The sequence below is a fragment of the Hyperolius riggenbachi genome, chromosome 11 (assembly GCF_040937935.1).
Source record: "Hyperolius riggenbachi isolate aHypRig1 chromosome 11, aHypRig1.pri, whole genome shotgun sequence".
Taxonomy (NCBI): Eukaryota; Metazoa; Chordata; class Amphibia; order Anura; family Hyperoliidae; genus Hyperolius; species Hyperolius riggenbachi.
Window position 1 is genome coordinate 77,072,793 of NC_090656.1, and position 21,265 is coordinate 77,094,057.

Below are 21,265 nucleotides of genomic sequence, written 5' to 3' on the forward strand. Positions count from 1 at the left end.
GGCGGCAGGGGGCGGGGCTTACGCAGCCACATTGAGCTGTTATTTAAACATTGCGGCGCAAGATGCAGGGACGGGGAGGGGGGCGCACCACAAAATACTATTGACTCGTGTATAGGCCGAGACCCTCACTTTGGGGGCATTTTTTTTTACCTCAAAAACTCGGCCTATACACGAGTATATACGGTATATTGGAGTGCTTGCAATGCAGGGTAAGGTTGAAGGCTGCATATTAAACAGAGCAGTGGGTAAATGGAATTTGATCTTGTGTCTGACAATCCCTCTTTAAATTGATTGTTCCATTTTCAAGCTGCATATATTTCCATAAAAATGTACATACATTTGCATAAACTCAGACATATTTGCATATTATTAACCATTCCTACTTGTAAATAGCAATAATAGGATTAGTGTATAGCTTGATATTTAGTAAATCAAACTTCCTGTCTAGGATTTACTGGCCCAATTCTAAGTTGCATACAATGCACATGAAACCAGTAATACTCGCTCCGCTGTGACCAGCAGTTGTAAAGAGCAGTCTTGCCATGACTTCCATGTGCCTCATAGTGGAATAGCTGGGCTCTGTGTTGCCAGAAAGGTACAGTCAAGCTCCAGATCCTTCCCCTTACAAGTCACTAGCACGCTTTTTTTCTTGCATGTCTTGAAATGTAAAAACTCCTATTCCCCTCCTCGTAGGTTCACTTTAATCTAAAACATAACAGGAGGCCTTATGGCAAATTGTGAACACTAATCAACTAAGGCAAATTAAAATCAACTATACATTAAAATGGTGAAAGCCACTAATTACTATAATCTACTTTCTTAATTAACCCAAGCAGCCACCACCACTTCTGCCGCTGGGTGGATAATGATCACACAGAGTTCCCTAGGGGGCCTCTGCAGATGCAGGTCTTGTGAAAATTGTGGGAAAATTCCTATCGGCACAGCAACCTCTGCATACTGAATCGCTCTCTTCCAATGAATCTACAGTGGCTTACTGCCCATTACTATGCAATGTAATTGTACTTATTATTATTATTGATGAATTCAGAAATAGACTGCAGGGGGCTGGAAGACGCTTCAGGTAAAAAAAATCAACTTTGTAACTTTAAAAATGAATCAACTGAATGAAGCCAGGGGTTATGCCTGGTACACACAATGCAATTTCCCGTCAGATTGATAATAGGTTCAACTAGTCTATTTTCAATTTGTACAACTTTGTATAATTCCACATCAACTGGAAGAGATTTGCATCTCACTCACAATTACAACCATGAAAAAAAAGAACAAATAAATGCATCAGCTGTTTAGTGAACCACCTGGTAAATGCGTTGGGTGAGCACAAGGGAGTGTTTCCTTCAGCCCCATCTTCACCATACAATTTTTTGTCCGATTGGGATTCGATTCAATTTGCCATTGTTTTGCAATTGAATCCCAATCGGACATGTCGGATTGAATCGAATCAATGAATCGAACAAAAAATTATATCGTGAAGATGGGGCTTTAAGCATGCCATACAATGAGACTCACTCAATGTGCCCAAAACATAAACCCCTCTGATCAACATCTGATCATGGAGGAATCAATTACTACCGCACATTAATTACACAAAAAACAACAATACCACCATCAAGTTGTCTTGGTTTTGAGGTTTCCTGTAATAATGGAGTTTGATTCTAAACATATTCTGCTTAAAGGACAACTGAGGTGACGTTACATAATGAGATAGACGAGTATGTACAGTGCCAAGCAGACACATGACTATGCTGTGTTCACCTTTTCCTTCTCTGCCTGAAAGGGTTAACCACTTGAGGACAGCAGTTTTTTCACCCCTTAAGGACCAGAGCCTTTTTTTCCCATTCAGACCACTGCAGCTTTAAAGGGAACCAGAGAGGAGGACACATACATACTTGGGGCTTCCTCCAGCCCCATACGCACGGATCGCTCCCACGCCGCCGTCCCCTGCTGCCTGGATCCGCCGCCACCGGGTCTCCTCATTGCCGGGAGTCGGCGAGTCGGCCGCGGCCAATTGTCCGCATCACAGGGTGCTCCCCCCATACAGATACGCATGTGGCTGCCTACTGCGCACGTGTATGGAGGGAGCCCCTGTGATGCGGACAATTGGCCGCATCCGGCGGAAGTGACGGGCCCGGTACCGGCGGATCCAGGAAGCTGGGGACGGCGGCGTGGGAGCGATTCAGGCTTATGGGGCTGGAAGAAGCCCCCCCCCCCGTTCCTCTCTGGTTCCCTTTAATGGTTTATTGATACAACCATACAACAACTTGTGACAAAATAAAATCTTCTATGAATTCATCATACACCTAACAGAATACCTTGGGGTGTCTTTTAAAATGGGGTCACTTGGTGGGGTTCCTATACTGCCCTGGCATTTTAGGGGCCCAAAACCGTGAGTAGTCTAGAAACCAAATGCCTCAAAATGCCTGTTCAGGGGTATAAGCATCTGTAAAGTTTGATGACAGATGGTCTATGAGGGGCCGAATTTTGTGGAACCATTCATAAGCAGGGTGGCCTCTTAGATGACAGGTTGTATTGGCACGGAAGTGCAGAAAGCGCAGGATGTTCTCAAATCGTGACCTGGACATGGCAGCAGAGAACATGAGCATGTGATGTATTGGGTGCGTAGACCAATAAGACCACAATACATTCTTTTTGACTAGACCCATGTTAAGGAGAAGGTCCCAAAAACGTTACGTTCGGAAACTCGGAGTGGTTTCCACCGAAAAGGCTGGGCATGGTAGCTTCTTGGATTGGCGGTTGCATATTGTGTGACATAATGGTTGGTCTCAGCCACAATTAAGTCGCAGAGACCAGCAGTGATCAGAAAAAAAATTCTGTCACTGCGGTGCGGCGGGTGAGGGTTTGGCCGGGAGATCAGAAGCCCGCAGGGGGCAGATTAGGGCCTGATCTGATGGGTAGGTGTGCTAGGGGGTGACAGGAGGCGATTGTTGGTTGTCTCAAGGTGTGATTAGAGGGGGGAATAGATGCAAGCAATGCACTGGGGAGGTGATCGGTGGGGGGGGGGGGGTGTCTGAGGGCGATTCGAGGGTGTGGGCGGGTGATTGGGTGCCCGCAAAGGAGCAGATTAGGGTCTGATCTGATGTTTATGAGGGATAGCAGTGACAGGGGGTGATTGATGGGTGATCGGTGGGTGATTAGAGGGGAGAACAGATGTGTTTGGGTGACCGCAGGGGTCAGTTTAGGGTCTGATCTGATGGGTAGCAGTGACAGGTTGTGACGGGGTGATTAGAGGGGAGAATAGATGAAAGCAATGCACTGGCGAGTTGATCAGAGGGGGTCTGGGGGGCTATTTGAGGGTGTGGGTGGGTGATTGGGTGCCCAAGGGGCAGATTAGGGTTTGATCTGATGGGTAGCAGTGACAGGTGGTGACAGAGGGTGATTGACGGGTGATCAGTGGGTGATTAGAGGGGAGAACAGATGTAAACAATGCACTTGGGAGGTGGTCTGAGGGCGGGTCTGCGGGCGATCTGAGGTTGTGGGCGAGGAATTGGGTGCCCGCAAGGGGCAGGTTAGGGTCTGATCTGATGGGTGGCAGTGACAGGTGGTGACAGGGAGTGATTGACAGGTGATCAGTGGGTGATTACAGAGGAGAATAGATGTATACAGTACACAGGGAGGAGCCCCCAGCAGGGCTGTGGAGTGGGAGTCGGAGTCGTGGAGTCGGAGTCGAGGAGTCGGGCAATTTTGGGTGCCTGGAGTCGGAGTCGGGGAAAAATGGACCGACTCCGACTCCTAATGAATTTGTAACTGTAATTAAAATAGAAAATATGATAAAATGTTCTATTTCTCAGATAAAAGTCATTAAAAATAATGTATATATACAGTAATAGCTGTGCTTAGTCTACAAAAATGAAATAAACCAATCAAAATTAGTTACTTGTGCTGCTTCAATAAAGCAGTCCCCGTATTTTTAAAGTCAGATATACATATCTGATTGTGACTGTATATATGAAGTGTACACAGGAATCTCTTTTATACACTAAATAACATCTATGCTGTAAAGGCAGCCATACACTGGTCGATGTGCCATCAGATCGACCAGCTGACAGATCCCTATCTGATCGAATCTGATCAGAGAGGGATCGTATGGCTGCCTTTCCTGCAAACAGATTGTGAATCGATTTCAGCCTGAAACCGATCACAATCTGTTGTGGTGGTGCTGCCGCCGCTCCCCCCGCCGGTATACATTACCTGAGGCTGGCTCCCGGGCGTGATGTCCCCGTCATGTGGCACCTCCGGCTCCGGCATCCGCATAGAACTTACGCTATCACACCAGTGACAGCGGAAGTTCAAATAGAGCGCCCTCTAGTTGTACTTCCGCTGTCACTGGCATGACAGCGGAAGTTATACGAGGATGCCGGAGGCGCCATGACGGGAGCAGTGACGGACGGGATGCCCGGGAGCCAGCCTCAGGTAATGTATACCTGATCGGATCGGCCGCCGCTAGCGACGCGCTCCCTACCCGCGGGCGATCGAGGGTAATTTCCCGCACGGCGCGATCGACGGACCGATCCGATTTCGGGAGGAAATCGGATCGGCGGGTGCGTGTTGCGCGAACGATTGGCAGCAGATTCGATCCCAGTGATCGAATCTGCTGTCGAAACTGCCGCAAATCGGGCCAGTGTATGGCCACCTTAAGTATAAAGCCTGATGTGTAGCCGTGTCACTAATAGAGATGGTCAACGAGATGGAAATAATTCTGCATTGATGCTGATTTATGCAAATGTATGCACTCCCTTTGCTGATGAAATCAAATAATTTGATATGTTATTAAAATTTGGTTTGGTGACTACAAATTAAAGGGAAACTGAGACGGATGAAAAGTAAAGTTTTATACATACCTGGGGCTTCCTCCAGCCCCCTTCAGGCTAATCAGTCCCTCACTGTCTTCCACCACCCGGATCTTCTGCTATGAGTCCTGGTAATTCAGCCAGTCAGCGCTGTCCGGCCGCATGCCGCTCCCACAGCCAGGAACATTCTGTACCTGCGCAATAGTGCTGCACAGGTGTAGTATGCTCCTGGTGGCGGAGTGTGTGCATGCGCACTACGCCTGACTGGCTCAAGTACCTGGACTCATAGCAGAAGATCCAGGTGGTGGAGGAGGACAACGAGGGACTGATTATCCTGAAGGCAGCTGGAGGAAGCCCCAGGTATGTATAAAACTTAATTTCATCTGTCTCAGGTTTACTTTGTTACACAGTAGTACTATACTCTACATATGCACTCCCCACATAGCTGCAGGGAATCCACTGAGAATGCTGTGCACATTGAACACAGAGGTGTTGTCTGTTTACAATCTCCTCATTCCCCTGTAGAGTACCTGCACATCATTCTTACATGTACCCACACTTACATTGCCTAGGGCCTGATAGATGTTCTTTGTTCCGGTTTGTACCTATAACAAGTACTCTTACCAAGGACTAGTTTTAGTCTAAAGGGAATAAATATAGTAGTCTACATATCCTTCTCACTTCAGTTGTCTTGTAAAATTCCTAAGCTTTGGCAGTTAACACGCAGAGACCCAGTGTTGTAATATTACAACATCACATTTAAGGCTAAAAAAAAAAAAACCCTCCCCCATTTTCTTCTTTTTAAAACCTCATGTACATTACTAATAGGACCTATTGTTCAGTTCTGCAACACTATTGGATGATTGAATGTATAAATAGGTCTGTTTATTTGGCCATGAAGTCATACAACTCTGTTGCCTGCTTTGGAGTATATCATCTTGTTGTTTTGGACAGGATACATCAAGACTCAAGTAAATAAAAAGTTTGAAATATTTTTTTCTGTGATAATTAACATGTGTAGAGCATGCAGATTTTGTAACATCAACAAATATACTGATATTGAGAGATTTGGAGATGGTTATTTCTATGTTGTAATTTTACAACAGTGGGTCATAGTGGTAGCAAGATTTTGTCTGCATAGTAAACTTGAGAAGGTGACAGTTTTCTTTGAGGCAAGGATGAAGGGGTTTGCATGACTAATTGAATAATTTGTCTACCTGATAAGAGTTGTGGAATGGAAAGTGTGAAGTTGAAACATGAAACATGGACTAATGCTGGGAATACACGGGTCGATCTGGCGGCCGATTAGCCGCCGGATCGACTCCCGCTGCGTCCCCGCTTGTCCGCGCGTGCACCCGGATCGATTCCCACTCGTCCCCGCCGGCGCTTCTTATCTCCCGCTCGATTCGCCGTTATTGTCCGGCCGCGGGTATCGAGCACGGAATCGATCCCCGCGGTGATCAGACACGTCGGATATTATCAATCGAGCCATCAGCGGCTCGATTGATAAGGGGGCATCGAGCCGTGTATGCCCAGCATTAGGGCTGGTGCACACTGAGCGGGGTTTCTCGCGTTTTTACAGCCGCTTGGGTAATGTATTTCAATGGGGTGGATCACAGAGCGGGAGGCATTTTGCAGAAACGCATACTCCCGGGGGGTGAGGAATTTTTTGGATTGCGGAGGCGTTGCTGCCTCCAATGTAAAGTATAGGAAACACGCAAACCGCTTTGAAAAACGCCAGTTCAGAGCGGTTTTGCAGGTGTTTTTGTTACAGAAGCTGTTCAGTCACAGCTTTACTGTAACAATATATGAAATCTACTACACCAAAAACGCTACCCAAAAACGCAAAACACTAGGTGAAACGCTTCCTAAAAATGAGAAAAAGCGTTTCAAAAACCGCTAGCGTTTTGCGGATCGGTTTTTGGTGTGCACCAGGCCTTAATATCAAACCTGGCTGTTCCTGCCTGACAGGAAAGTCATTGGAACTTCCACAAATGCCTATCTCCTGCAGCCCTTAGACCTGCCAATACATATGGTAATTGATGACATTTTTCATTGTTTGATGCATCCACTGTAAACAGGCACCCAATTTGTACATCACAGGGTCCTGCTAGCAGACTTCCTAACCTTTTTTGTGCCCTGTTGTATCAACTGTTATCCCCTGTTACCACCTGTTCTTTAACAGCTAATTTAATTAGAGTTTTTGTATACCTGTGGTTAGGTGCTGGCATTTAGCTAATTTGTTTAATTTATGTATGTCTCTACCTACTGTATAGAGCCTTTAGAGTAAATTCATGGGCCAAAAGGCCATTACCCCATAACAGCTTCCTGGTCAGCACACTATTAAACTGTAATATTGCCCACTTGAGCCATAGATAAACATGGACATTACCTTGCACATTCAGTTGTAACTGACAGCAGCTGATATATAACTGATATATAACTGACAAGCAACTGGTATATTTCAGTCCTGACAATCTTGTTAGAACTGGAAGGGATCACTATAAGAAGAAAACGGTGAGCTTCTGAGAGGAAAGGTAAGGATGTAATATTCATTTGCAGCTATGTCATGTGCTTATTTTAAATAATTTTACTCAGTACAGGTTCCTGTTAAATACACCGACAGCAGAAACATAAATAACGACAGGGCAGTGCAGGCGATACTGCACTTGGAATTTACCGCCCTGACATGCCCCCTTTCTGCTTCTTGAATACTAGTTTCGGAAAATGTACCGCACAATTACCGCACGCACGATATTAACATGCGATGTCATTCATGAATACTAACTTCCGCTACATGCTTGCGCTAAATTACCGAACGCTGGATAAAGCATTCGGAAAGCGTTCGGTAACACTTGATGAATCGAGGCCATAGTCTGGATCCAGTGGTTTTTTTTATATGATACTCATTTTTTGTATTAAATTGATAATAAAAATTTATTTTTTCTTTATTATAGTGTTGATTTTTGTGCATATACATGAACTTATGTGGGTCTTTATAAACTGTAAAGTAAAAAATAACTTTTAATTGTTCCTTACATGTGTTCAGAGTGTGAGTGATACTATTGAACTTCTGCTACTCTACAAGCCCAGTGTTGCAATTTTACAACATCCTCCCAAAAAGTTACTAAAATGTCAAAATAAAAAAAACACACTGATTTAGGCATCACAAGCCTCCTATAACAACATGTGAAAGGTTGAAACATTTTTTTGAAGTTTTTTTCTATATTTGGGTCTCTGGGGGTTAAGAGACGAATTTCATGTTACATACTTTTAATCAACAAAATTGTAATATGCAAATTAGAGGAGTCGGAGTCGTGGAGTCGGAGGAATCCTAAACTGAGGAGTCGGAGTCGGTGGATTTTTGGACCGACTCCACAGCCCTGGCCCCCAGGGGGCAGTTTAGGACCTAATCTAAAAAATAGCGTTGACAGATAGTGACAGGGAGTGATTGATGGGTGATTAAGGGGGTGATTGGGTGCAAACAGGGGTCTGTGGGGTGGGCAGGGGGGGTCTGAGGGGTGCTGTGGGCGATCAGAGGGCAGGGGGTGGGCATCAGTGTGCTTACCAGGGGGGCTGCCTCCTGCCCTGGTGGTCGCTCGATCACTGGGACCACCAGGGCAGGAGGCAGCCTGTATAATACGCTTTGTATACATTACAAAGCGTATTATACGCTTTCTATGCGGCAGATCGGGGGTTAACAACCCGCCGGCTGTGCTAATTCGCCGGCAGGTTGACGGCGCGGGTGGGCAGAGCCTATTGCCGGCGGACGCGCGCTATCCACAGCCAGCTAGTCCACAATGAGCCGCCGCCGATGGGCGTATTGCGGTCGTTGCGGACTCCACTTTGCCGCCCATCGGCTGTGGGCGGTCGGCAAGTGGTTAAACATCAGGTATGCAACTGACAGCAGTGTTCTCCCCAGAGAGAATGCAGGGCCAGTGCTTCTGTGTGCAACTCTGCTTACAGAATAGGAGGAGGTGAGCCAATGACAGCCGGGTGCTCATCAAAACTAGCCGGGTGGAGCACCCAGCTAAAATAGCCTGGGGAGAACTCTGGACAGTTTCTGTCCAGGTTGGGACAGGGTCGGACTATAGTGTAACCCCCACTGAAAGAATTACAGCTATAAAGCGCTTTCCTGTCAGTAAATGGCTTTTTAGAGTAGTAAAGAGATAAAAAGGGTCAATAATTCATAGATTTGAGCTCCGGGCATGACTCAAAGCATGTGTCTTTGAGCAGAGACAAACAGTAAAAACTAGATTAAAATATAAAATAAAACTGAGATATCTAGAAAAAAAAAAGTAGTAATTTTTAGAAGGACGACAGATACAATTGTTTATCTCATCAGGAAATTATCTATCTGGCAGGTAAATCTAATGCTGGGATTACAAGTTACGTTTTTTGCTAAGAATCGTTCAGATAGATGCCTTCGATGATAAAATTCCGACATGTCCGATGTTCCGTCCGATTCTTTTCCGCAATATTTCTTATAGAAGTGAATGGAAAAAAAGATAAGAAAAACAAGTGGAAGATAAGAGAATCGAGCAGAAAATAGATGGTGCGCAGAATCGAACGCGAAGAACGTAACGTGTAATCCCTGCATAACAGAAAATTGTATGCTGTGTACTAGGCATTAGGCTGGGAATACACGGGTCGATTCTCGCGTTCGATTCTGTGCCCGATCGTTTTGCCCGCTTGATTTTCTTATCTTCCGCTCGTTTTTCTTCTTTTTTTTTTCAACTCACTTCAATGACAAAACGAGCGGCAAAACGATCGAATGGTGATCGGACATGTTGGAAATTATCTATCTAAAAAAACCAATCACCTCAGAATTGACCCGTGTATTCCCAGCATTACACAGGTGACATTACTTTAGGAAAAAAGGCAGGCCTGATGTCCTGCTGATCCTCTGCCTCTAATACTTTTAGTCATAGAACCTAAACAAGCATGCTGCAGATCAGATGTTTGACTGCATTAGTTCAGGTGTGTGACACCACTGATGCATGAAAGGCAGGCTGTCAGGCAACTGGCATTGTTTAAAAGAAAAACAATATCAGCAAGTTTTAAATCAGGATGATACCCTTAGAACAACAATATGGCAGCCTCCATAACCCTCTCAAGTTTGTGGTCCTTTAATGGATGGTATGCCAGATAATATTTCTGCTTTAAAGTGGATCCGAGATGAACTTTTACTCATTGCATAATTGTGTTCCTTTCCTATTGTTTATAGGGCATTCTTCAAGCCAAATACTTTGTTTTTGTTTTAATACTCTAATTCCCTATAAACTAAACAAGCCTCTCCCACAGCTTTTCAGAGAGCCTTGGCATTTTCAGACAGTAGCAAGGGCTAATGGAAGCTCAGTCTGGGCAGGAGGATGGGGAGGTATTACTAGCCAGAGATTTCAGAGGCAGAGGGGAGGAAGGAGGAGGAGGGGGATTAGGTTTTTTTTCACAGGCTGAGTGCTGAAGATGCAGATAAGCTTGCCTGTGTGTAATGTTTACAAACAACATGGCTGCTGTCGTATCACAGGAAGAAATAATCATATTCTATTGAAGCTGTTTGCAGCTAGATTTGCTGTGCAAACTATCTAAAAACTTTAGATAAGATATATAGACTAGTTACTTGCTATAGTTCGTTTTTCATCTCAGATCCGTTTTAAAGACCATCTAAACCCAACACTGGACAAGGCAACTGTTTGTAGCAATTATTACAACTCAATAACAGTGTACATTACAGCAGCAAAGCGCTGGACAGAATACCCGTTTTATGGCTCATTTGTGCTCGTCACTGCAGCACAGCTTGGAAGACCAGAAAAAAAATTGAGGAAACTTTACAACAGACACAAAAATGGCATTTGGAGGAACTACACAAGATAAACACCCTTTATATTGTGGTTTGTCAGGTCTGCTCCTTAACAGATACCTTCTAATTCTAGACAATTACAGGCTTCACAATGTAATGATCATCATTGCCAGTGTTCATTCAGCACATAAAAACCTCCCACATACAAGTACACACTACATGCATAATCACAGTGAGGAGCTAGTTATATATACAGTGTATTTTCAGTCTCCATATAAGATAAAAATCAGGTACTGTGAATGAGAGGACAGGAATCGAGCTTTTTAGAACTCCATTTACTGCACATTTATTGACAAAATACTTGTCAGTACTCTATTATAGAAATTACAAACCAGACAAAAGCTAGATTATTTTTTAGGTCTATGGTCCAAATAAGTAAAGCAGATTAGTACACAGCCAGCACTACAGAGGACAATGGCCCCAATTCACTAAGATCATGCTGGAGATAATAAGGCAAGAGAAAACGTACCTCCACTAGTAAGAGAGTTATCTTATCTCTTCATTCTTTACGTTACCGCCTCTGTAGTTAAGTTACCTCCTCTGTAGTTAGGTTACCTCCTCTGTAGTTATTTTCACACGCAGTTAATGAACAGCCTGTCTTTAACTCTGGAGTTATTTTAAGGATTAAAGAGTTAACTTAAAGACAGAAGAGTTAACTTTAGGTTTGCCTGAGGTAAAATGTTTCCTGAATACTACATGCCTTATCACCATGGTAACAACTCTAGAAGAGTTTTTAAAGACAGGAGATAAGCTTAGTGAATTGAGGCCAATGCTGGTAAGAAATGATCCTATTAGCTGCATAAAGTTGCACAAGAAAAAATAACCACTGCAGTGCATTTCCACTATTCCTTTTCCAGAAGTCTACTTGCTGACCTCCTGCCTCACCACCCTAATGTAGAAGGCCATGTCAATACAAAGATCTGGCATGTCAAATGTTGATATCAATCAGACAGTTTCAGCCAAAACTTCTCATAGAAGATAAAAGCAAGTAAAGTTACATTTGTTTGGCATTGCTACTCTCTGGCTTCCTCTGCCAGACAGCCACAGCACAGCAGCACAAGTGCACAAGCTGGTCACAAAGCCAAACATGCAATGTGCAGACAAGGCATTTTTTAAGCAAAACTAAAGTTAAAAAAGCAGATATACACACATAGTACAACCCCAGTTATCTGGAACTTCACTATCCAGCAGTCTCAACCAACCAGCACAATTCAGAATGTGTACGCAGTGGAGAAGACCAACTTCTGTTTATGAGGTCTGTTGTGCTCAAAGACAGGGTTCCATGGCTCCCCCCAAGGGTAATGCAGGGAACACACAATGGGCTCTATTCTCAAAGACTTCCCGCATGCGGTAAAGTACATGCGGGAAGTTTGCACCCAAAATACCGGCAAGTTGGGATTCTCAAAATGTTCCGCATGTTCTTTCCGCATGCGGAAAAAGTGTGATAAAAGTGCGGGATTCATGCGGTAAAATTTCCGCAAAAGTCGGTATTTTCCGCAATAAAAGATCAATTCTCAAAGATGTTCAGGCGCATCATTTCTTCGTTAATTACCGAATTTTTATCACCTACAAGTAGTAGGTGATATATTCCGCATCCCATTGACTTTAATGAAGTGTGGAGGCTTAAGGGCTGTGCTTGGTGGACTTTAACTTTTTTTTTTTAAACACTTTTTCATGCGACCTTTTTACCGCATGATTCCCGCATGAATAATGCCTGTTTCCGCATCTTTTTTCCCGCATGCGGCAAACATGCGGAAAATGTTAGTGAATGCTAAAAAAATGCGGAGTTTACCGCTGGCGGGAATTTACCGGTAAAATTTTGCGGTACTTTTGGCTCTTTGAGAATAGAGCCCATTGCAATTTTCTGTCTGACCGCCGGGTGATCAGATGGGAAGTTTCACCGTGTCAGTGTTCTCCCCAGACATTTTTTTCCAGTCGAGTGGCAGGAAAAAGTAGCCGGGTGTGAGAGGGGAATGCCGGGCCGGCACAACTCTGCTTATTGCATAGGAGGAGGATGAGGAGGAGCGCCAATGACAGCCGGGTGCTTAACAAAATTAGCCGGGCGGAGCACCCAGCTAAAAGAACCAGGGGAGAACAATGCATGTGTACAGGTCTAGTCTAAAGGTGGGTACACACGTCAGATAAATGTCTTTGGAAAATAAAAGATCACAGACCAATATTACCCCCTTTCATGTAGTATGAGAGCCATACTCTACACAGTCTATTCTATGGAGCTGAACTCCACATCAGATAGAAATCTTTGCAAGATGCTGCACACATGCAACAGATCAGTATCTGCAAAAGATCTGTTCCTGCAAAAGATCCATTCCTGCAAAATGCATTCATAGTCTATGAGATCTGCAGATCATCATACACACCTTGTTTAACAGACATTCATCTGTAGATGCTGCATACTACATGAAAGGGGGTAAAATTGGTCTGTGATCTTTCATTTTCCAAAGACTTTTATCTGACGTGTGTACGCACCTTAAGGATGATCAAAGCTATGCATCAGCTCGAAATTCTTCCAAGTTGATGCAAATTTATGCAAATGTTTATGTAAATATATGCAGTTTGAAAATGGTTCAATTTAAACAAACAGAACATTTATATCGCGCTTTTCTCCTGGCGGACTCAAAGCACCAGAGCTGCAGCCACTAGGACGCGCTCTATAGGCAGTAGCAGTGCTAGGGATAATTTAAACCTGGGTTCATTTCCAAGATGCATACATTTGCATAATTTCAGAAGAATTTGCGGTACTTATCCGTTTGCCGGGCGCATCCTCTAGGTGGCGACAAAACTCCAGAGTTACATCTTTCCCTACTATCCATGTCGGCCTGGAGGGGGAATAGTAATTAGCGCCACCTGCCGGATGCGCCCGGCTAACGGATAAGTACCGAATTTGCATCTCATTGATCATGTCTAGTCTACTTTGGGGAACCCAGCAGGAAACCTTATAGGGAACCGTTCTCCAATCAGAATACTCCCTTACAACACAATGTGTTGCAATTGGCCAAATAGCGTGGTTGTAGTTAGGGCCGCTTCTAGCCTTTTTGTCTCTCCAAGCAAGAAGTCACACTCCTCCCCCCAGTAAAGTGAATGCTTATTACAGGGAGTCCCCGAGATACAAACAACCCACCATTCCCTCTGCCTAGTGTGTAAATGCAGAGTATAGTGCAGCAGAAGCTGTGCGCTCACCAATGCTGTGCTTCCGCCTGGGATAGAAGAAGTCTAGGCACAGTGGGACAAAGGAATGCACAGGGGGGCGGAGGTAGCAAAAGGGGGACAGAAGAAGGCACAACGGAGGACAGAAAGAGGCAGAGGGGCCAGGAGGCGGCACAAATGGGACAGACAGAAGGAGACACAAACAGAAAGAAGCACAAAGGGTTACAGGAGGAGGCAGAGGGTGACTGGGGGGACAAGGATGCACGGGGGGGTGGCACAAAGGGATACAATGGCGGCTGCCTGAAACTTACACTATCCAGACCTTGTGATGTCTGCTCTCAAGGCACCTGCAAAGCTCCTGTTCCTCAGGACACAGAACTTCCTGCTGCACACACGCAGCAAAAGCAGGTAATAGAATGCATAAGAAAGTGAGGCTTAATCCAGAAGCATGGTGCCCCCACCCCCCTTTCCCCCATGGCACTACAGGCAATGGCCTGTAATGCCTCTGGTTGTAGTGTACTACAAACTATTGGAAACCTAGCAGTTTGAGAGTGTGCCGTCCACCAAATCATGTTAGCAGAATTTCCCTATGCGGTTTCTTGCTGGGTCCCCCCCCCCCTAAAGTTGACTAGCGCCTGGTCTATTGTGGTCAGGCTGGAGCCCAAGGTGAATGCATTTCACCCACAGGCTACATGGGAAACAATTGCTTGTCTGGAAAAATCACAGACAGCACATAAGTGCAGTCCATAAGGATCTTTTACTACCCTGTGATGTGGTAAAACGGACAAACAAATGTGCCCGTTTTCCGCATGTATTGGGAGCACAACCTTTCTGACTACTTTCCAGTTACCACCTCACCTGCAATTTTCAAACATACCAGTAAAACTCATCTACAACTTTGGTCACCTCCACCTACTTTCCCATGCAGGACTTCTCAGGAAACTCACCCCTCAACTGCAGCTTTTAAAGACACTGAAGCGAGAATAAATCTCGCTTCAGTGCTTATATTCAGCAGGGGCATGTGTGCCCCTGCTAAAACGCCGCTATCCCACGGCTAAACGGGGGTCTCTTACCTCCCAAATCCCCTCCGTGCAGCGGGGGATCACTGCCCCTGCTGAGTATAAGCACTGAAGCGAGATTTATTCTTGCTTCAGTCTCTAACATTCTGCCCACCAAGCTCAGATTTTAAAGTGAACCAGAGACAAAGCACCCTCATGTATTTTATATCAGTGGGAACATTAGAGAAAACTATCCCGCTTTCTGTTTTATCTTTCACTACTCAGTCTGCTTGTTATCAGCCCTGACAAAAACCCCAACTGAGCATTCAGTCTGGCTTTGCTCAGGAATCATTATAGCTTTTAAGGTGGCTATACACTCGTTAGATTAGCAGCAGATAGATCATCAGATAGATTTTCTGATCGATCTGATGTGTTTAGGAACATTTTTTACTAGGAACAGATTTCAGTATGAAATCAATTTCCATTAGGTCCAATGCAAATTGATAAGCAATCTCAACAGATCGACCTAGATTTTCCAGCATGTCGGATCGATTGAAATCGGCCGCATATCGACCGAGCAATCGATTTCGATCAATCGATCGGCCGCTAATCGGCTGAGTGTATGGGCCCCTTAAGTCTGCCATATCCTCCTTTCAGAAAATCCTCTTTTGGTGCCAAGTGTACCATCTATACTACTTGATCTATGTGTGTGTGTATTGTATGTATGTATCAAGGACCTACACACGCCCAAACTGTCTGGTTTTGGTCTGGTTTGCCTGATCCATCCGGCGGATCAACTCACAATCCCTCAACTGTGCGGCTGATATCATGCAGTTGACCACATGTGTACAACTGTATTTGAACAGTGTGTGCTTATTTTGAATGCGGACACGTTGTGCAGTCTGTTTCACTTGCGCTTGCAGTACGTTAATGTGTTGGACATTTAGTTGGTTGGTGCACGGAAAATACAAGTCTTGTAAATGGTTTACCGTGGGGTCGGCTATTTCGTTGTATTGGTTGTGCACATTGTTGGATGTATGTATGATCCATAATATGCACTATTATCTGTATTGTACTCTGTGCATCACCAGGCAGTACAATACCTCTTTACAAACCGAGAAAAAATGCTGCTCCACAATTGTTCAAACACTCAGACAAACTGGTAATTGGATGTTATTAAAAGCAAATATTTTACCATCGTGTACAAGACCTTTCCCCTGCTCCACTACTCAGGACAATTGAAGTGAGAATATGGAGACTGTTATATTTCATTTCAAACAATGGCAGTTGCCTGGCAGCCCTGCTGATATTTTTGGCTGCTGTAGCATCTGAACAACACAAGACAGCAGCTTGCAGTTGATTTCGTCACATCTGACTATGTCAGAAACATCTGATCAGCATATGCTTGTTCCGGGTCTCTGGCTAACAAGTATTAGAAGCAGGGGATCAGCAGAATAGTATTGCTTAACCTGCCTGGCGTTCTATTAAGATCGCCAGGAAGGCTGCGGGAGGTTTTTTTTTTTATAAAAAAAAAAACTATTTCATGCAGCCAACTGAAAGTTGGCTGCATGAAAGCCCACTAGAGGGCGCTCCGGAGGCGTTCTTCCGATCGCCTCCGGTGGCCAGAAGTAACACGGAAGGCCGCAATGAGCGGCCTTCCGTGTTTCGTTTACCTCGTCGCCATGGAGTGACGTCACGGACGTCAGCCGACGTCCTGACGTCAGCCGCCTCCGATCCAGCCCTTAGCGCTGGCCGGAACTTTTTGTTCCGGCTACGCTGGGCTCAGGCGGCTGGGGGGACCCTCTTTCGCCGCTGCATGCGGCGGATCGCCGCACTGCAGCGGCGATCAGGCAGCACACGCGGTTGGCAAAGTGCCGGCTGCGTGTGCTGCTTTTTATTTGAGCCAAATCGGCCCAGCAGGGCCTGAGCGGCAGGCTCCGGCGGTACTGGACGAGCTGAGCTCGTCCAGACCGCTCAGCAGGTTAAAAAGAAAAATATTGTATTTTTTGGACTAGAAGACTTACTTTTTCTCCCCCCAAAAGCGATCCCTCTCTCCCCCCAGCACACCAATATGAAGCACCCTTATGAGGAGTTTCGTTTAAAAAATATAAATTTATATGGAGGTACGCAGTTGCCTTTAAAGAGAGTCTGAAGCCAATTTAAATACTTGTTTTTACCTTTTATATTAAGGAATAATGCTGGGCATACACGAGTCAACCCGGCGGCTTGATTAGCCGCCGGATCAACTCCCACCGCGTCCTCGCGGGCGCCCAGATCGATTCCCGCTCGTCCCCGCGAGCATTTCTTAACTTCCTTTCGTTTGTCTTCTATTGTCCGCCCACGGGATCGAGCACGGAATCGATCCGCCACGTGATCGGACACGTCGGAAATCATCAATCGAGCCTACAGTGGCTCGATTGAAAAGGGCCCGTCCACCCGTGTATGCCCATCTTAAGAGCATTGCTAAATGCTACATTCCCACGACCTTCCAGGTTGTGGATTTTGCTGCCAAGGGAGGCAGAACAGTACTTTTCCGTTAGCCGGGGCTAGGTGGCGATAAAACTCCACCAGAATTACATCTTTCCCTACTATCCATGGCGGCCTGGAGGGGGGACAGTAATTATCGCCACCTAGTGGATGCGCCCGGCTAACGGAAAAGTACCGGCAGAACTTTGTGCTGTAGCTCTGCCTCTACTGGAGTCAATCTCTGTGCGGATCTCTGCCTCTACCAGTGAAAAAGATTGAGAGGGGCAGGGAGAGCCAGCGAACGGCAGAGATTGACTCCGGTAGAGGCAGAGCTACAGCGCAAAGCTCTGCCTCTACCAGGAAGCACTCCCCGATTTTTGCCCCAGGGATTTGGGGGGTATAAAGCCCTCGTTCTGCCGCAGCAATGCAGCAGTTTAGCACTGCTCATATTCCTTAACATAAATAACAGGTAAAAACAAGTATTTAAATTAGCTTCAGACTCTTTAAAACAAACCTTACATTTAAATAAGAGGTTAGATACTTTATCCAATTCTCCTCCGCCTTACCAATGCTTGTTGGGACCCTCTTCATCCCAACTGCTCTCCCATCCATGAATCAGTGTGGCAGCACTGTGCAGGCACACAGACGGCCTCACGCCTGCAGAGTACTATAGAGCCGCCCGTGCACAAGCAAGCTTCGGGCACCAGTCTACTTTAGGAGACCCAACAGGAAACCTCATAGGAAAATTCACCTAACGTGCTTGGGTGAATGGCGCCATCTTAGACGCCATGCTAGATTTCGAATAGGTCATAGTAAACTACACCCACACTATTTGGCCAATCACAACACTTTGTACTGTAGAAAGTGCTGTGAATGTTGAACTTCTCCCTACTGAGTCCCTTAAAGGAGTTATCCGGGCTAAATAAAGAAAATAAACGCTACTTACCGGGGGCTTCCTCCAGCCCCAAGTTCCCAGGACCTCCCTCGCCACACCTCTGCGCGCAGCCGTTCGCCGGAGCTCCATCCTGATCCCCGGCGATGACGTCAGAGCGACCTCCAGGTCGCTCTGTACTGCGCCTGCGTGCGAGCAGCGCTGTCAATCACCACCACGTGGGCCGGAGCGGACTGCGCAGGCACAGAAAGCCCCCGGTAAGTAGCGTTTATTTTCTTTAATTTACCCCGGATAACTACTTTAAAGTAGACTAGTGCTCAGCTTCACGCTACTGCGCAATATGGCCACGCTCATACACGGGCAAGATCGCAGCCCTGTTAACATTTTGACAAGCCCTTGCCAAATAGGTTCAGAGGGTCTCAGTGCTGGAACATGAGGTTGTGGGGGAAGCCTCCAGGATTCCCTGTACTGAGGTCTCTGCCTTCTTTGACTAAACTGGCCTTCAGACACACCACTAGGCACCCATATCCTAGAGCAGTCTTTCTGTGCTCGGCATACTAGCAATACCACATGCAGGGCACACTGGGGTGAAGCATAAGATGTGACGTATAACCATAGGGCCTATCCCTCACAACACACCAGTATCATCCCAGCAGCAGCGATCTGCCTACACAGGCCCCGTACACGAGTCTCCTCTCCGGCCACATGGCGGCCCCTTCCCTTCTCTCCTCACCTGCTCAATTGGGCCTTCACCGGTAGCCATTGTATGTGAGCGACCCGAGCACGTCCCTCCCGCACACACCCCCTTCTCTCCTCCGGGCACCGCCGCCTGCGTGCGCTGCTCTCCCGAACACACAAAATGGCGACTGCTGCAAAGAAAGCGCTGAGTCCCAACTGCGCCGCGGTGACTCAGCCGAGCCTGCAAGAGACAGCGCCACCGTGAGGGCTCAGGGCTCCGGCTCCACTGCAGCTGCGGAGGACCGCTAAACAGCGACACCATGCGGCAGGGACGTACATCTACTACAGTGCATTATTTACTGCCGAGATTCATACTGAGTATACTTACTGGGAAGTTATGAATGATGATCAGGGTCAAACCCGGGATTTTCAAGGGGGCAGGAGGACATTTCTGAAAGGTCTCTCTCTCTCAGCCACGTACACAATAATAATATGGGTAGGAATTAGATTGTGAGCTCCTCTGAGGAAAGTCAGTGACATGACTATAACTGTAAACTAAAGCACTTTAGAAGATGTCAGTGCTATATAAATACATAATAATAATATGATAGGACATTAGACTATGACTATGGCTATGATATGGTAGACATTAGATTGTGAGCTTCTCTAAGGACAGTCAGTGACATGACTATGGGGAAAAGGCATGAGTGAGTATCCATGTGTCTGTGGGTTAGAAGAGAGTGGGGGAAGATAGAGGAGAAGGGAATGAAGGGACCGTGGCAGTGGCGTAGCTAAGGAGATATGGGCCCAGGTGCAAGTTTTACATTGGGGCCCCTCAAGCACTCTATACATAACAATTGATACGGCGCACCAATACCTGCCAAGGACAACGAATGGGATGGGGAACAGTTTGGTAATGATTACCACTATTCAAAGTATCTATAGAAGTGATCATTACCAGCACAGGACCAATAAAGAGCTAATACTGCGGTTTAAGGAGGGCCCCGATGCGGTCGCAACCTCTGCACCCCCTATTGCTATGCCACTGGACCATGGAACGCTGGAACAAAAGGACTGTGAGAGGAACAGGAAGGCTCTATAGGACTCCATAGGTGAGTATCTGGTTTTTGTTTTGTTTTTTCACTTCAGACTTGCTTTAACCCTCCTGGCGGTACGCAGTTTCGGTGGCTGCATCCGCGGGAGGGATTTTTGTAATAAAACTTGTTGTAATAGTTGTAGCTAGCACTAGGCTAGCTACCAGTGTCCCCCAAGTCCCCTGCACCTCTCTGATCCCCCCGATCGTCGCCGCTTATATTTACCCAGCCATGATCCCGCAAGAGCCGCAGCCTTCGCAATCAGCTTCAGTCGTCCCTATGGCAACGATCAGACATGACGTCATGGACGTCATGCGCAGTCCCGATCCTCCCCATAGCGAAGCCTGGAGCTGATTGGGAGGCTGCGCCATCGCGGGATCCCTGGGGGGCATGTATTGCGGGGGCGATCGGAGGGGACCGGAGGGACTTTGGGGACACAGGTAGCTAGCCTAGTGCTAGCTACAACTATTACAACAAGTTTTATTACAAAAATCCCTCCCGGGGCCAAGCGATCCTCTGCGGCGGCTACCCCGAGTGTAGGTCGGGGTTACCGCCAGGAGGTTACAGCAAACATGTGACATGGTCAGTACTGACAAACGTCAGTAGAGGGATCTTACTGAGGCTTCCAACATTTTCCTCCCAACCACCGTTTCAGGGCTGAGACCCTCAGAAGCGCACAATCTCGCTCCTGTACACAAACAAGCACGGCTGCACTTCCCCTGGCTGTGTGGCCACACACGCAGGATGGCTCGCACCTGCACAGTAGTAAGGAGCCACTTCTTTGGGCTTGGTGGAAAAAGCCAAGCCCATTCGCCTCCATGCTACGGTGCAGAAACAAGATGGCTTTAGCGGGTCCTAGCGCTGGAATGGAGAGGAAGAGGGGAATGGGTACTTCTTAGGAAAGTACCCATTTGAGGCACTTTTTTCACTACAGGTACACTTTAAAGGGAAGCTTAAAGCAGCTGGGACAGCCATACTGTCCCAGGAAAGAAAAACTCACAATTATAAGTAGATAACTACTTGTTCTACTTGTTCTACTTACATAACCAATGGATTCTATTGTCCACATAATGATTTCAGTGAATTTTATATAGCAAATAAAGAGAATTCTGTTTCTGATGTCATTTCCTTGAACCGTGCATGAGCAGGATTCTCACACTGGCTGGTGTGATACCACGTAGCTGGCCGACGTAATGCTGCAATCCGCAGAAGCGGAAAGCAGAGCTGACAACTTCAGGCCGAAGCCATCCTGTATCTGGACCAGGAAAGGAGCCAGGAGGACGCCG

The 21,265-nt window shown here is 46.3% G+C and overlaps 1 protein-coding gene across 1 annotated transcript in view; it reads right to left on the reverse strand.

Moving 5' to 3' along the window:
- The window catches only part of CSTF3 (cleavage stimulation factor subunit 3), a 155,151-nt gene extending 136,059 nt beyond the window's left edge, over window positions 1–19,092 (reverse strand). The window contains exon 1 of the mRNA XM_068261813.1: window positions 18,941–19,092. Within this exon, the coding sequence (XP_068117914.1) occupies window positions 18,941–18,970 (30 nt within the window). The 5' untranslated portion in view covers window positions 18,971–19,092. The remainder of the gene's footprint in view (window positions 1–18,940) is intronic.
- Between the last annotated feature and the right edge of the window lie 2,173 nt (window positions 19,093–21,265).